Genomic DNA, 13,045 nt, shown 5'->3' with positions numbered 1-13,045 from the left:
GTGTCTTTGAGGTGATTGCCTTTTGGAAACAAGCAGCTCCAGATCACTGGGCATCTGCCAGGTACAAAGATGGAGCCCAGACTCCAAAAGGCGGGTGGGTGAATGGTTGGCAGATTATTAATAATTCTTCCTATGACAGGAGAGAAACATGACCAATAGTCTGTAACTATGATAACAGTGATATTCATTTTTATGATTAATAAGCAAAAAAGTCAGAAGTACTATGACGTGGTGACAACTCTAGCTTCCTCCTTTCTGTTCCTCTACTCCAGAGCCATATAAAAGGGGACTGACCACATTGCAGGTACTTTCTGCGTTAGACCACTTAGCATTCCCTCAACCGGGCTTGAAAGCATCAGTGCTGGATGTCAAGGGGAACGCACCATTTTCCCAGAAGAAGGTTTCTTGATGCCTTCAGGTGGCAGGTGCGGGAATGGTGGAGGTGGTGCACACAGCAGGTGGGAGATGCTGTTTATTGGAAGTGGGCGGGCGGTATACATGCGGCGGGGGAGCCGGGTCTGTATAGCAGGTGAAAGGGGCCGAGGGTCAGGTTGGTCCTTACCGTGTCCTCCTGCGACAGGAATGGCGCGAATTCACGAAGGAGCGGGAGAGGGGCTTGCAGGTGGTGGCAGGTGCCCCCAGCGCTGGTTGGAGAAGGCGAGGAGGGGCGGGGCAGGAGCGGGGTTGCTGAAGGTACTGGCGGGAAGGCGACGAGCGATGGGGGGCGAACCGTGCGCTCTGGGCTGGGAGCACCCGGCGTGGATGCAGCGGACCGGGGGCGGGCCTCGCGGGAGTGAGGAGTCTGAGCCTGCGCGGGGTGAGGAGCCGCGGCCGGGCGCGGGACTCAGGGGCCGGAGGGGCGCGGGGGCGGGGCCGAATAGGCGTGGGGGCGAGACAGGAGGGGCTCAGGGGCGGCCGGAGAGTTCAGGGGGCGTGGCGGGACGCGGGGGCGGGGCCGGAGCGCTCAGGGGGCGGGGCGGGGCGGGGCCGGAAGGAGCGGGGGGCGGGACCCGAATGGGCGTGGGGGCGGGGCCTGAGGGCTCAGGGGCGGGGCCTGAGGGCTCAGGGGGCGGGGCGGAGCGCGAGGCGCGGCCGCGCGCGTCTGCACCGTGGAGCGCAGCCGAGTCCCGCGCTGTATCCGCGCATCCCGCAGCGTCCCGGTGCAGCCGCCCGGCCTCACCATGCTCCCGCTGCTCGGGCTCTGCTTTGCGCTGCCGCTCTGCGCCGGGTTGCTGGAAGAGGCGACGAGCTGGGGGGACACATCGGATCAAGTAAGTGGAGTTCTAGGGGGCCCCAGGCGGGCCCCGGGCGCCGGCTGCAGTCTCTTCCCACCGCCGCCTTCGGGCGCGTGGCTGCCGGACAGGCTACTGGACGCGAGGGGACGCGAGGGAGGGTGGGATCACCCCTATGTCCTGGCACAGCGTCCCCCCTTCTCTCCGTCCCCAGCCTTCTGCTTGGGAGCTTCCCCATCTACTGTTCCCTCATGAGAAAGTCTGGCTGACGAAGTTTCTTGCAGAATTGTGTCTGCATTTCAAAGTCCTGCGGAACCAAACCTCTTGGCTTCTGTTACCTGCTCGGGTTTCTCCTGGTTTTGTTCATTTCTGAGCCAGAATCCTAAGTTAACTGCAAGGTTCTTTCAGATGCGTCTGTGGGGTAGAGTGTTGGCAGGTTACTGTTGGTTTCCATTTGTTCCAGAGAGAGAGCACGTCTAGGAAATGTTCTAAACTCGTGGAAGCCTCCGCTTTGCTCACCTGAAAACCGGGAGAACATCATTTTCATCTGTTAATGCTTTAGCAGCTTAAAGGTGGCCAAATGATGGGCGGCGGACGAAGAACCAAAGGGTCTCAGTTCCCCTGGTTAATACTCTGTGTATCTGCCAGGATTTTTTAAATGGTTTAACCTCACAAGTGAATGAAACCTGCAAATATGAACTCTAAATACAATGTCTGATGGATAGGAAGGCTCTTGAAAGAATATAAAACAGGTTCCCACAGTTATCTATGCATAGACCTTATAGGGAGAAAGGGCTCTGTCCTGATTAACGTAGACGGTGCATTTCTGCATCTCCTGGTGCTGTTTGCACACATGTATTTAAATTGTTTAGCTGAAAGCATGCTTTTGCAGGAAGAGAAGAAGAGATAAGCAGGTATACTTTCTGACCCCTTTCCCAGCGCCTTGGTTTGAAGGCAGATCTGGAAAACAGAATCTGCCTAACCATCCCATGGTTACTTTCACGTCAACTCTGCCTTAAGGATGTGCTTATCTACAAAATGGAACGATTCTTCTCTTGTAGGACTGCCATGAGGAATAACCCATAAAAATTCCAGGAGGCTGTGTGGTGGAGGAGGAATGTGCAAGCTTGGCATCCAGAGAGCAAGGCTGGTCTCTGCTTTGCCCTTTATAGCTGTGTGGCCGGATAGTCTCCTCTCTGCCTCTCTGTGCCTTCCTTCCCTGTCCCTTACAGCAGGGCACACGCCTCCTATTGAGCATACTTGTAAGAATCCAGCTGCTAGTTGTTTAAAGGGCCTCGTATACTGTGGTATATGAAATGGTAAATGTTTTGGTTAAGGACGGGGGCTTGATGCCCGCTATTGGGGCTCAATTCCTGACTCAGGCACCTTTCAGCTCTGTGATGCTGAGCACAGTCCTGAGTGCTTGAATCTCCAATTTTGTACAAAGTGGGAAAAAACAGAGTGATGAGGGTTGGATAGGTAATACATCTAAAAGTGCTGGGAATGGTCAGCAGTTGATGTTGGAGCCTGCTCTTAGGCTTGGGCAGCTGAAGTGCTGAGGGAAGGAATTTAGGGTAACGATCCGAAAACTTTTTAGGGGGTGGAGGGAGAAGATGTGGGAAGCACTGAAACAAAGATTCTGTTTATGAGCTAAGAGGAGGGATTAAAGCTCTGACATCTGCAAGTCCAAGTAGGCTTAACACTGAACTTCCCTGCTTATAAGAACTCGGGTTTGGCCCATGTTAGTGATTTTACGCTGTCGTCAGCCCAAGGCACCGTTTATTCTTCTGGAAAATGACTAAATCAGAAAAAAAAAACTCTGAATATAAAGTTTTGTGAAAATTTGTGAGTTTACCTTTTTATCCCCACCCTCTTAAAAAAAAAATTGTGTGTATAAGATGTAGGACTTGAGAGCACAGCCTCCGGAACCAGACTTCTGGGTTTAAATCCTGTCTCTGCACTTACTGGAGAGTTAGTTCACATCTGTGTGCGTGCTAAGTCACTTCAGTCATGTCCAACTCTGCGACCCTATAGACCATAGACCACCAGGCTTCTCAGTCGATGGGATTCTCCAGGTTTGAATAGTGGAGTGAGTTGCCATGCCCTCTGACCCAGGGATCCACCCTGTGTCTCCTGCATTGTCAGGCAGTTTCTTTATCACTAGCGCCACCTGGGAAGCCCTAATTGACATCTACGAGCCTCTATTTACCCATCTTGAGGATGGGGGTGACTAGATTACTTAATTAAAGGATTCTGAAGATTAATTAATATACTTTGAACAGTGCCTGGCAATGCAGTTAATGCTGTGGTCTCAATAATTATGGCCTTCAAAATTATATGTGAACCATTTTTTTTTAAATTTGTTTTATCATATTGTAGTTGAATTACGGTTGTATTAGTTTCTGCGGTATAGCAAAGTGATTCAGTTATATATATGTACCTTCTTTTTTATTATATAATTTGATTTGGGTCACTGTACTGTGACTTATTTTTGTTTTGTTTTACTTTTTTTTTAAATCTTTTGGCCACACCTCGAACCCAGACCCCCTGCATTGGCAACACAGTCTTAACCTCTGGACTGCCAAAGAAGTCCCGTATTCTTCTTCCGTATTCTTTTCCATTATGATTTGTCACAGGATATTGAATATAGTTCCCTGTGCTGTATAGTAAGACCTCATTGTGTATCCATTCTATAGCTAATAGTTGGCATCTGCTAACTCCAAACTCCCAATCCAACCCTCTCCCACCCCCCTCCCCCTTGGCAACCATCAGTCTATTCTCTATGTCCCTGACTCTGTTGGTGTTTCATAACAGGTTCATTTGTCATATTTTAATTCCACATGTGGTATTTGGTGAACAGCTTTCAGAGCTTCCCAAGTGGCTAGATGGTAAAGAATCTGCCTGCTAAAGTAGGAGATGCAGACTTGGGTTCGATCCCTGGAGTAGGAAATAGTAGGAATGGCAACCCACTCCAGTATTCTTGCCTGGAGAATCCAATGGACAGAGGAGCCTGTTGAGCTCCATGGGATCGCAAAGATTCAGACATGACTGAGCAACTGAGCACAATTTTTAGACGTCAGTGAATTTGTGAAATTTAATGTACCCAAATTTGCATGTTAGCTTGCTTTATAATTCCTATTACTTATCTTTGATTGAAAATATTACTAATATATGCTAGATTAAAGACCTTTCTTCCCCCACAGCTCATCTATAAAGAGTATTACCCATAGTGTAATAAACCTACTATCTGCAGTGGTTTTCAAACTTCATCTTGCACAAGGATACTCAGGGGCTCTTTAAGAATTCAGATTCCTGAGCCTTACTCCCTTCAATTTCCATCCGCTAGGTTTGGATGGGACCCCGATGGTCCTGATGCGGGCAATGCATGGACCACATTGAGACTGATACAGCTTTGAAAGCATCTTTCAGGAAATTAATATTAAAAAGCAAGTCTTGGTCTTCCCTGGTGACTCAGTGGTAAAGCACCCACCTGCCAATGCAGGAGATGAGGGTTCCACCCCTGGTCTGGAAAGATCCCACATGCTTTGGGCCACAACTATTGAGTTTGTGCTCTAGAGCCCAAAAGTTACAACTACTGAGCCCATGTGCTGAAACTAGTGAAGCCTGCACTCCCCAGAGCCCATGCTCTACCACAAGAGAAGCCAATACAATGAGAAGCCTGCGTACTGCAACTAGAGTAGCCCCTGCTTGCTGAAACTAGAGAAAAAAGCTTGTGTAGCAATGAAGACTGAGCGCAACCATAAATAAATAATTTTTAAAAATAAAATAAACTGCAATTTTTTTTTAAAGCAAATGTCTTGTATAAAATCAGTCTGCTTTCAAATTGATACGCTTTCTTTAAATAAGGATGGAGCTGCATTCCCATTATTGCAAAAACAGTTTTTAATTTACAGTATAATAGTAGCTATCAAGTATTGAGTGTCACAGAGAGTTTTCTAGGAGCTCCATGTAAAAATTATAAGAAGTGATAAAGTATTTAGTTAACAGCATTCCAAGTGGAATCAGGCTGCCTGGGTTCAAATCTGGATCCCACTGCTTACTGGCTGTGTGTACTTGGGCAAGTAACTTATCATCTCTGGATCTCTTTCATCATCTACAAGATAGCATTGTTAATGGTTGCTACCTCGTAGGCAGGAGTGGATCTAAATTTTTGAGAGGGGAGTCAAGTTTATAAAATTGGCAAAGCCTTGACAAAATTCTGTGCTAAAATGAACAGTTTTTTTTTAATTAACGTATTTATTTTAATTGGAGGCTAATTACTTTACTTTATTGTGGTGGGTTTTTGCCATACACTGACATGAATCAGCCATGGGTGTACATGTGTCCTCCATCCTGAACCCCCTCCCACCTCCCTCCCCATCCCATCCCTCAGGGTCATCCCAGTGCACTGGCTTTGAGTGCCCTTGAACAGTTATTTAGAATGATAAATCACAACAAATGACACATTTTGACAGACTGACAAGCAACATAATTTTAGAATAATTTTTTTTTAATCAGACTTTTTTTTGTGTGTGTGTAATTTAATTTATTTTCGGCTCCTCTGGGTCTTCATTGCTGCTCAGGCTTTTCTCTAGCTTGGTGCGAGGGCTTCTCACTGCGGTGGCTTCTCTTGCTGCAGAGCATGGGCTCCAGAGAGCAGGCTTAGCAGTAGTGGCGAACCGGCGTAGTTGCCCTGTGGCCTGTGGGATTTTCCTGGACCAGGGATCGAACCCGTGTCTCCTGCACTGGCAGGCAGATTCTTTACTACTGAGCCACTAAGGAAGCCCAATATCATCATTGTTAAGGGACTGTGCAAGTTAGGGATCCTGAGGCTTACCTTTCATCAGCTTCTAAGTAATAATCAGTTCAGCTCAGTTCAGCCGCTCAGCCGTGTCCGACTCTGCGACCCCATGAACCGCAGCACGCCAGGCCTCCCTGTCCGTCACCAACTCCCGGAGTTTACCCAAACTCATGTCCATCGAGTCAGTGATGCCATCCAACCATCTCATCCTCTGTCATCCCCTTCTCCTCCTGCCCCCAACCCCTACCAGAATCAGGGTCTTTTCCAATGAGTCAGCTCTTCGCATCAGGTGGCCAAAATATTGGAGTTTCAGCTTCAACATCAGTCCTTCCAATGAACACCCAGGACTGATTTCCTTTAGGATGAACTTCTTGGATCTCCTTGCAGTCCAAGGGACTCTCAAGAGTCTTCTCCAACACCACAGTTCAAAAGCATCAATTCATCTGAGCTCAGCTTTCTTTATAGTCCAACTCTCACATCCATTCATGACTACTGGAAAAACCATGGCCTTGACTAGACGGACCTTTGTTGACAAAACAATGTCTCTGCTTTTTAATATGCTTTCTAGGTTGGTCATAACTTTTCTTCCAAGGAGTAAGCGTCTTTTAATTTCATGGCTGCAATCACCATCTGCAATGATTTTGGAGCCCCCCAAAAATAAAGTCAGCCACTGTCTCCACTGTCTCCCAATCTATTGGCCATGAAGTGATATAACCAAATGCCATGATCTTAATTTTCTAAATGTTGAGCTTTAAGCCAACTTTTTCACTCTCCTCTTTTACTTTCATCAAGAGGCTCTTTAGTTCCTCTTCACTTTCTGCCATAAGGGTGGTGTCATCTGCATATCTGAAGTTATTGATATTTCTCTCAGCAATCTTGATTCCAGCTTGTATATTGCTTCTCGGCCTTTTGGCTAAGATCAAGTGTTGATTCCAGCTTGTGCTTCTTCCAGCCCAGCGTTTCTCATGATGTACTTTGCATATAAGTTAAATAGTCAGGGTGACAATATACAGCCTTGACGTACTCCTTTTCCTATTTGGAACCAGTCTGTTGTTCCATGTCCAGTTCTAACTGTTGCTTCATGACCTGCATACAGATTTCTCAAGAGGCAGGTCAGGTGGTCTGGTACTCCCATCTGTTTCAGAATTTTCCACAGTTTATTGTGATACACAGAGTCAAAGGCTTTGGCATAGTCAATAAAGCGGAAATAGATGTTTTTCTGGAACTCTCTGGTAATAATCAACTATTAAATAAAAAATAATCAACCCACTCTGCTCTTCTGGTTGTTGTGAGGATGAAATGAGTTAATTCAGGCAAAGCACTTACATATAGTAACACTCAGGTCTCATTAGCTATTTTTATTATTTATGAACAGCCTGGTTGAATCCCTACCACTGCAAGGAAAGCCTCAGCAAGCTTCCCCTCCAGGAGAAGAACCTTGCAAATCCCCCCAGGGGGAGTGATGTGCCCAAGGGGATATTTCAGCGCCTGAATTAGAACCCAGGTGCCCTGAATGCCAAGCTGGGCTCTCAGTGCCTCCTCCAAAGACTGCACCACTTTCATATTTACAACTCAATATGGTCTGTTTAAGGACAACTTTAACTTGTATCTCCTGGTACACAGATAGTGTGTGAAGTAGCCTCTGCTGCAGGTACCACATTCATTATGGTAATCAGTTTCTAAGTCCCCGAAGTGAGCATTTCTGCACTTTTAACTTTTATAATCTCCCACTTTGCATTTGGGAAAACACAGAAAATCAAGACATTTTTTTTTAATTCTTTGAAAAATAAAGTCAAGGCAAGATCTTGTGAGCTCCAGAGCTGTCAATCATATCTCCTTTGTGTGCATGGCTGTGAGTGTTTGAGTGGAGTCGTAAGGCTGGATGGGGAAGAAGGATATTGTGGGAGAGATTCCAGAGATTGGCTTACTTCTGAACTAGCTGTGTCTGATTTCTCTGGTGGCGGGGCTGGGGAGAAGATGGGGGAGTCCTAAGAGCTGAGCGATGAGTCCTGTGTGACCTTCTGTTCCTGACACACTCTCCCCCGAAGTCCTGGATGCTCTAATGTAAAGGAGCCCTGCCCACATGCTGTCAGAGGTCCAGCTGGAAGTCCTGCAAGCTTTCTCTTTTTAAGTTTTTATTGACTTTATTACCATATTGCTTCTGTTTTATGTTTTGGTTTTTTGGCAATGAGGCACATGGGGTCTCAGCTCCCCAACCAGGGGTTGAACCCACACCCCCTGCATTGGAAGGCGGGGTCTTAACCCCTGGACCACCAGGGAAGTCCCCTGCAAGCTTTCAATATCTAAGGAACAGAGGGTTGTTTAGCCATAGGATGGAGACCTGAGCTTTTTTTTTTTTCTGGTGGGAGGGTCCCCAACCTCCTCATTATCTTCCCACAAGCTAGGTCCATGTCCCTTGTTTCTCACAGATTGAAAGCAACAGGCTGTCTCACCTAAAGCTGGCTGTTTTGGGTTTTGTTATTATTTTCCCAGCTGCCTGGAAATTGTTTGAAATTTCAGTCCCCCCGCCCCACCGCCACACCCCAATGAAGTTTCTTCTCCCATTGCTGAGGTTATGAGCATCCCACATGGCGCGTGGCTCGTAGCTGAACAACATGCAGCCCCATTTCTCTGAAAGAGAACTTTTGTGCGGGTGATAGAGAATTCCCGGAATGGGGCTGTTGGAAGACTAACTGTCCTCAGCCCAGGTGACAGGCGGCATCTCCTGTGCCGTCCAGCCTGTCGCCCTGGGGTCAGTGTCAGGTCCCGGCCAGGTCTCTGGGGCAGCTGACTCCTGAGTTCCTGGTCTTGGCTTCAGAGTGTCCTCGGGAGGTGCAGGCCAATGGGTAGATAAGTTCCTGGCATAGAGCCCACTAGGCGCTCATGTCTCCGGCCGTTCGAGGGTGTGTGGCTGAGCCTGGCCTCAGTGCAGCCACTCCTGGCTCTGTGATGGAGCCTAGAGTGACGGGGCTGGTGGCAGAGCTCGGGAGGAATGAGGGAACCCCATCCCTTGAACCACGCCTTTCTCTCTCTTGTTCGTGGACCCAGGTCGTGAAAGCACCCATCCCCAAAGGGAATGTGTGTGTTGTGTATATTTCCAATACCCCTCACCCTGGGTGGAAGTAGGTTTCACTCCTCTCCTCCGTTCCCACGCTCTTCCCCATCTGTGGACTTTCTGGAATGCTTTCTCTTCCCTCCTGATCCTGATCCAACCCTGTGATTGATCCTGGGGGGAAAATACCATCTCTTTTATCCAGATGATGAACATTAAGCTGTTTTTCACCTGTAGTTGGACCATCTGATGGTGGGATAGATGGAGATTCCAGTCCCCCAGCTCTGGTGGGCTTATTGCTACATTCCTGGTGCAAAGGCAGTCTTCAGCTACCCATGCACGTTCTGGTAGTGAATGCTGCTTGGTCCATGTGAGTTGAAGAGGCAGATGATGAGCAATTTCTCAGCATGGTTCTCATGTTGAACTTTATTCTCTTTAAATTTGTCCAACCGACATCCTACACACCTACTTCAAGCCATCCCTCCATCGTAAAGCCTTTCGTGGTCACTTGAGAGTGTAATGCTTCCCCTTTTCCCATTTTCTTTGTAACTTATAAAAATTACCTCATCTGGTAAGTTTTACTGAGTGTATTTTCTTTGAAGTTAGGTAGTATGGTCCTTCATGGCAAAGATCGTGGCTGATACTTCTTATTAAATACTGTGGTCTGGACATCTGTTCTGGCACTGGAGAAGTAAGCTCAGCTTGGAAGGAGTAGAGATTCCTATCTGAGCCATCTCCTAAGTCTGTGATTTGGGGCCCATGCTCTGAGGTTACTATTCAGAACACTCCTTGACTTTAAGCTGGATTCGGTTACCTGTCCTTAACCCCCGCTTCCAGGTTCTTATTAGGGAACAGGAAAGCTCTCAAACAATAAAAGGGGTCAGAAATTCCTAATTAGAAACAATGAAGATGACATTAATGTCATTTCCACTTCTAATCCTAGCTGGCACCAGGAATCTCTGTGCACCAGGAAGTTTTGATTCTGGTTTGGTCTGTGTCTAAATGTGGACTCAAGTGTTGCCATGGTGATCCCCTGAGATATCAGATAGCCACCTCAAAAATGAAAAACCAACTTCTCTTGTTCTCCTGAATGCTTGTTTATTTTCTTGGAAAACCTATTCTTCAAAGGAGGAGACTTCAAAGAGAATACTTTAGATCAACCAGAGAACGTAATACCTGAGCAGGGCCAGGCTTCCCTTCTGACCATGGTTAGTTATTTAAGTGGTCCCCAGCGGATTCCACAATTTTAGGAAGGGAGAGGCCTGAGACAGACCTGCAGAACTGGGGGAGACCTTGCCCAAGACACTGATTCTGGTTTCCTTTGGACCATTCAAATCATTCCACCTCATTTTAGAAATAGGAACCAGTAGCCTCCTAGTGACTGGTTCTTATTTGGCATGAGAGCATATGTCAACTGAAATCCTATACTAATTCTTCCTATTCCATGTTCTGTAGGATAGGAGACTCTATGATGGCTTATAATTGTAATTTACAGTAGCACATATCTATTTTCAGAAGGGATCAGAAGAGGATCATGATTAAACCAGATTTTTAGTTTACAGAATGGAAATATCTTTATTGTTTTTTCTATTTGCAAGTGATACAAAACTAAGGTACTACAGAAGAGTTTAAAGAAAAAAAATTCAGACATTCAGAGGTAATTGCCATTAAAATTTTAGGTGTGTTCTGCACATACAGACACATACTTAAAAAATGAGATTGGTAAAGATAGCATTTTGTTATCTGATTTAATCACTCAAAGTATGTCTGACTGTATCAATGAGGACAGGCCAGGCTGAACTGGGGTAAGAACCCCCAAACTGCAATGCTTTAAATGACATTTATTTCTTTCTTAAAAAACTTTTTATTTTGTATTGGAGTATAGCCGATTAACAATGTTGTAATAGTTTCCGGTGGATCGCAAAGGGACTCAGCCATACATACACACATATCCCTTCTCCCCCAAGATCCCCCTCCCACCCAGGCTGCCACATGACATTGAACAGAGTCCCCTGTGCTATACGGCAGGTCCTTGTTGGTTATCCATTTTAAATACAGCAGTGTGTACATGTCCATCCCCAATGCTCAAACCGTCCCTTCTCTCCATCCTTCTCCCCACTACCTGGCAACCATAAATTAGATGAACGTTTGTTTCTTGCTTGTATTACGTCCATCTTGGGGTGTCAGTGGAGCAAGTGTGACCTTGGGCTTGATGGAACAGCAATCTCTCAAATGTTACTACTTACTGTGCAGGGGAGAAAAGGCAGTTCTGGAGAATCTCATACCTTCTATCGAGTCCTTGGTGGAGAAGTGACAGAGGCCACTTACCTTCATAAGTTATTGGCCAGAACCAGTCACGTGGCTCTGTCTTCCCACCAGGGGCCAGGAAATGCAATCTTTCCAGCAGACAGCTAGAGAAATATTTAGTGAACAGCTCAGAAGTCCAGTAAAACTAACATTTGTAGTCAATAACTATAGGTCCATACCATTATTTTTAATAGCTGTATTCTGATTAATCACTATATCATAATATATTTAACCAAACCATTTTTAAAGGATATGTTAGGCTATTTACAAGGATCAACAATTATTTTAAAAGTTGCAAAGAAGTCTTTTCATGCTTTCATTTTTTTTTGTATTGATATTCGCAACCCCCCCCCCCACCCCTAATTGATATTTTCTGAAAGTAGGCTTTCTAAATTAAAAGACATGCATACTGGTGGGAATGTAAAATGTTGCAGCTACTTTGCAAACTGGTGTATCTATTTCTCAAAAGTCAAATTTACCATATGACCCAGTTTTCCACTTATAAAGGAAATAAAAGCACAGAGACATCCATGTGAATATCCATGCAAGTTCCACAGTATAAATAATAGCCAAAAGGTGGAAATAACCTTAGAGTCCGACAACTGGGAAGTGGATAAACACAATGTGATGTATCCACATGATAGACTATTATTCAGACATAAAAAAGAATGAAGTGCTAATAAATCTACAAGATTATGCTAAGTGGAAAGGGCCAGTAAAAAATGGCCACATATTGTACGATTCCATTTATACGAAATGCCCAGGATGAGTAAATCCATAGAGACAAAGTAGATTAACGGGTGCCTAGGGCCAGGGAAAGGCTGGAGTTGGAAGTGACAGGTAAAGCAGGGTTTCTTTGGGGATAAAAGTGTTCTAAATTGATTGTGATGGTTTGCCCAGCCCTGTGAATATATTTTAAAAACTTGAATTGTGCATGTTGAAGGAGCGAATTTTATTGTTTGTAAGTTATACCTTATGAAGCTGTTAAAAAAGTTTTGTGTAAAGTCTAAGCATATTTTCCAAGGTTTTTGTGCACATTAAAAGAACAAATTTTATCATTTGTAAGTTATACCTTACGAAGCTGTTAAAAAAGGTTTGTGTAAAGTCTAAGCATATTTTCCAAGGTTTTGATCAACAATGTCTTACTGCCCTCCAGGAAGGCCTACTTATTACTCACAGCAGTGGAGTCCACACTTCTGTTCTTTAAACAGTGATTTATCTTGAGAAGTGGTTGGCAACCAGCTAGGACTTCTACATGAGTCCAGAGGGGCTGGTTAATTATTACATGATTTTTAAAACTAAGGATGCTATCACCTTCCCGTGCCCCTCCTCTGCCTGTGGGAAAGTATAGCAAATCATCCAGAAGAAACACAGTAAGAAAGTTCAAGGTAAGTTCAGTTTTGCCTCCAGAACTTCCTGGGGTTTTGAGTGGAATGAATGAACCCATCAGAGGCAAACGGACATGTTTATTTATTGTAACAGACACAACTGCAAAGAGTTGATTTTCAAGCCAAAAATAAATGGAAATCGAATACAAATACTCTTTTTTTTTTTTTTTTAAATTTTTTTCTCTTTATGTGGACCATCTTTCAGGCCTTTGCTGAATTTGTTACAGTATCGTCTCTGACTAATGTTTTGCTTTTTTGGCTGCGA

General features: G+C 45.4%; 1 protein-coding gene across 4 annotated transcripts in view; it reads left to right on the top strand.

Moving 5' to 3' along the window:
• The first annotated feature begins 272 nt into the window (after positions 1-272).
• ITIH5 (inter-alpha-trypsin inhibitor heavy chain 5) overlaps positions 273-13,045 on the top strand; it is an 87,357-nt gene continuing 74,584 nt past the window's right edge. Inside the window, exon 1 of one of the 4 annotated variants that reach the window (XM_061126040.1) lies at positions 273-304. Coding sequence is in view for 3 of the 4 variants with exons in the window: in XM_061126036.1 (XP_060982019.1) it covers positions 366-458 (93 nt within the window). In the remaining variant the exon portion in view is untranslated. The other 3 variants (XM_061126039.1, XM_061126036.1, XM_061126037.1) reach the window with 3 other exon arrangements.

The sequence above is a fragment of the Dama dama genome, chromosome 23, assembly GCF_033118175.1.
Source record: "Dama dama isolate Ldn47 chromosome 23, ASM3311817v1, whole genome shotgun sequence".
Taxonomy (NCBI): domain Eukaryota; kingdom Metazoa; phylum Chordata; class Mammalia; order Artiodactyla; family Cervidae; genus Dama; species Dama dama.
The sequence above is the reverse complement of the archived record's forward strand: the minus strand, read 5'-3'. Positions and strand labels throughout refer to the sequence as shown.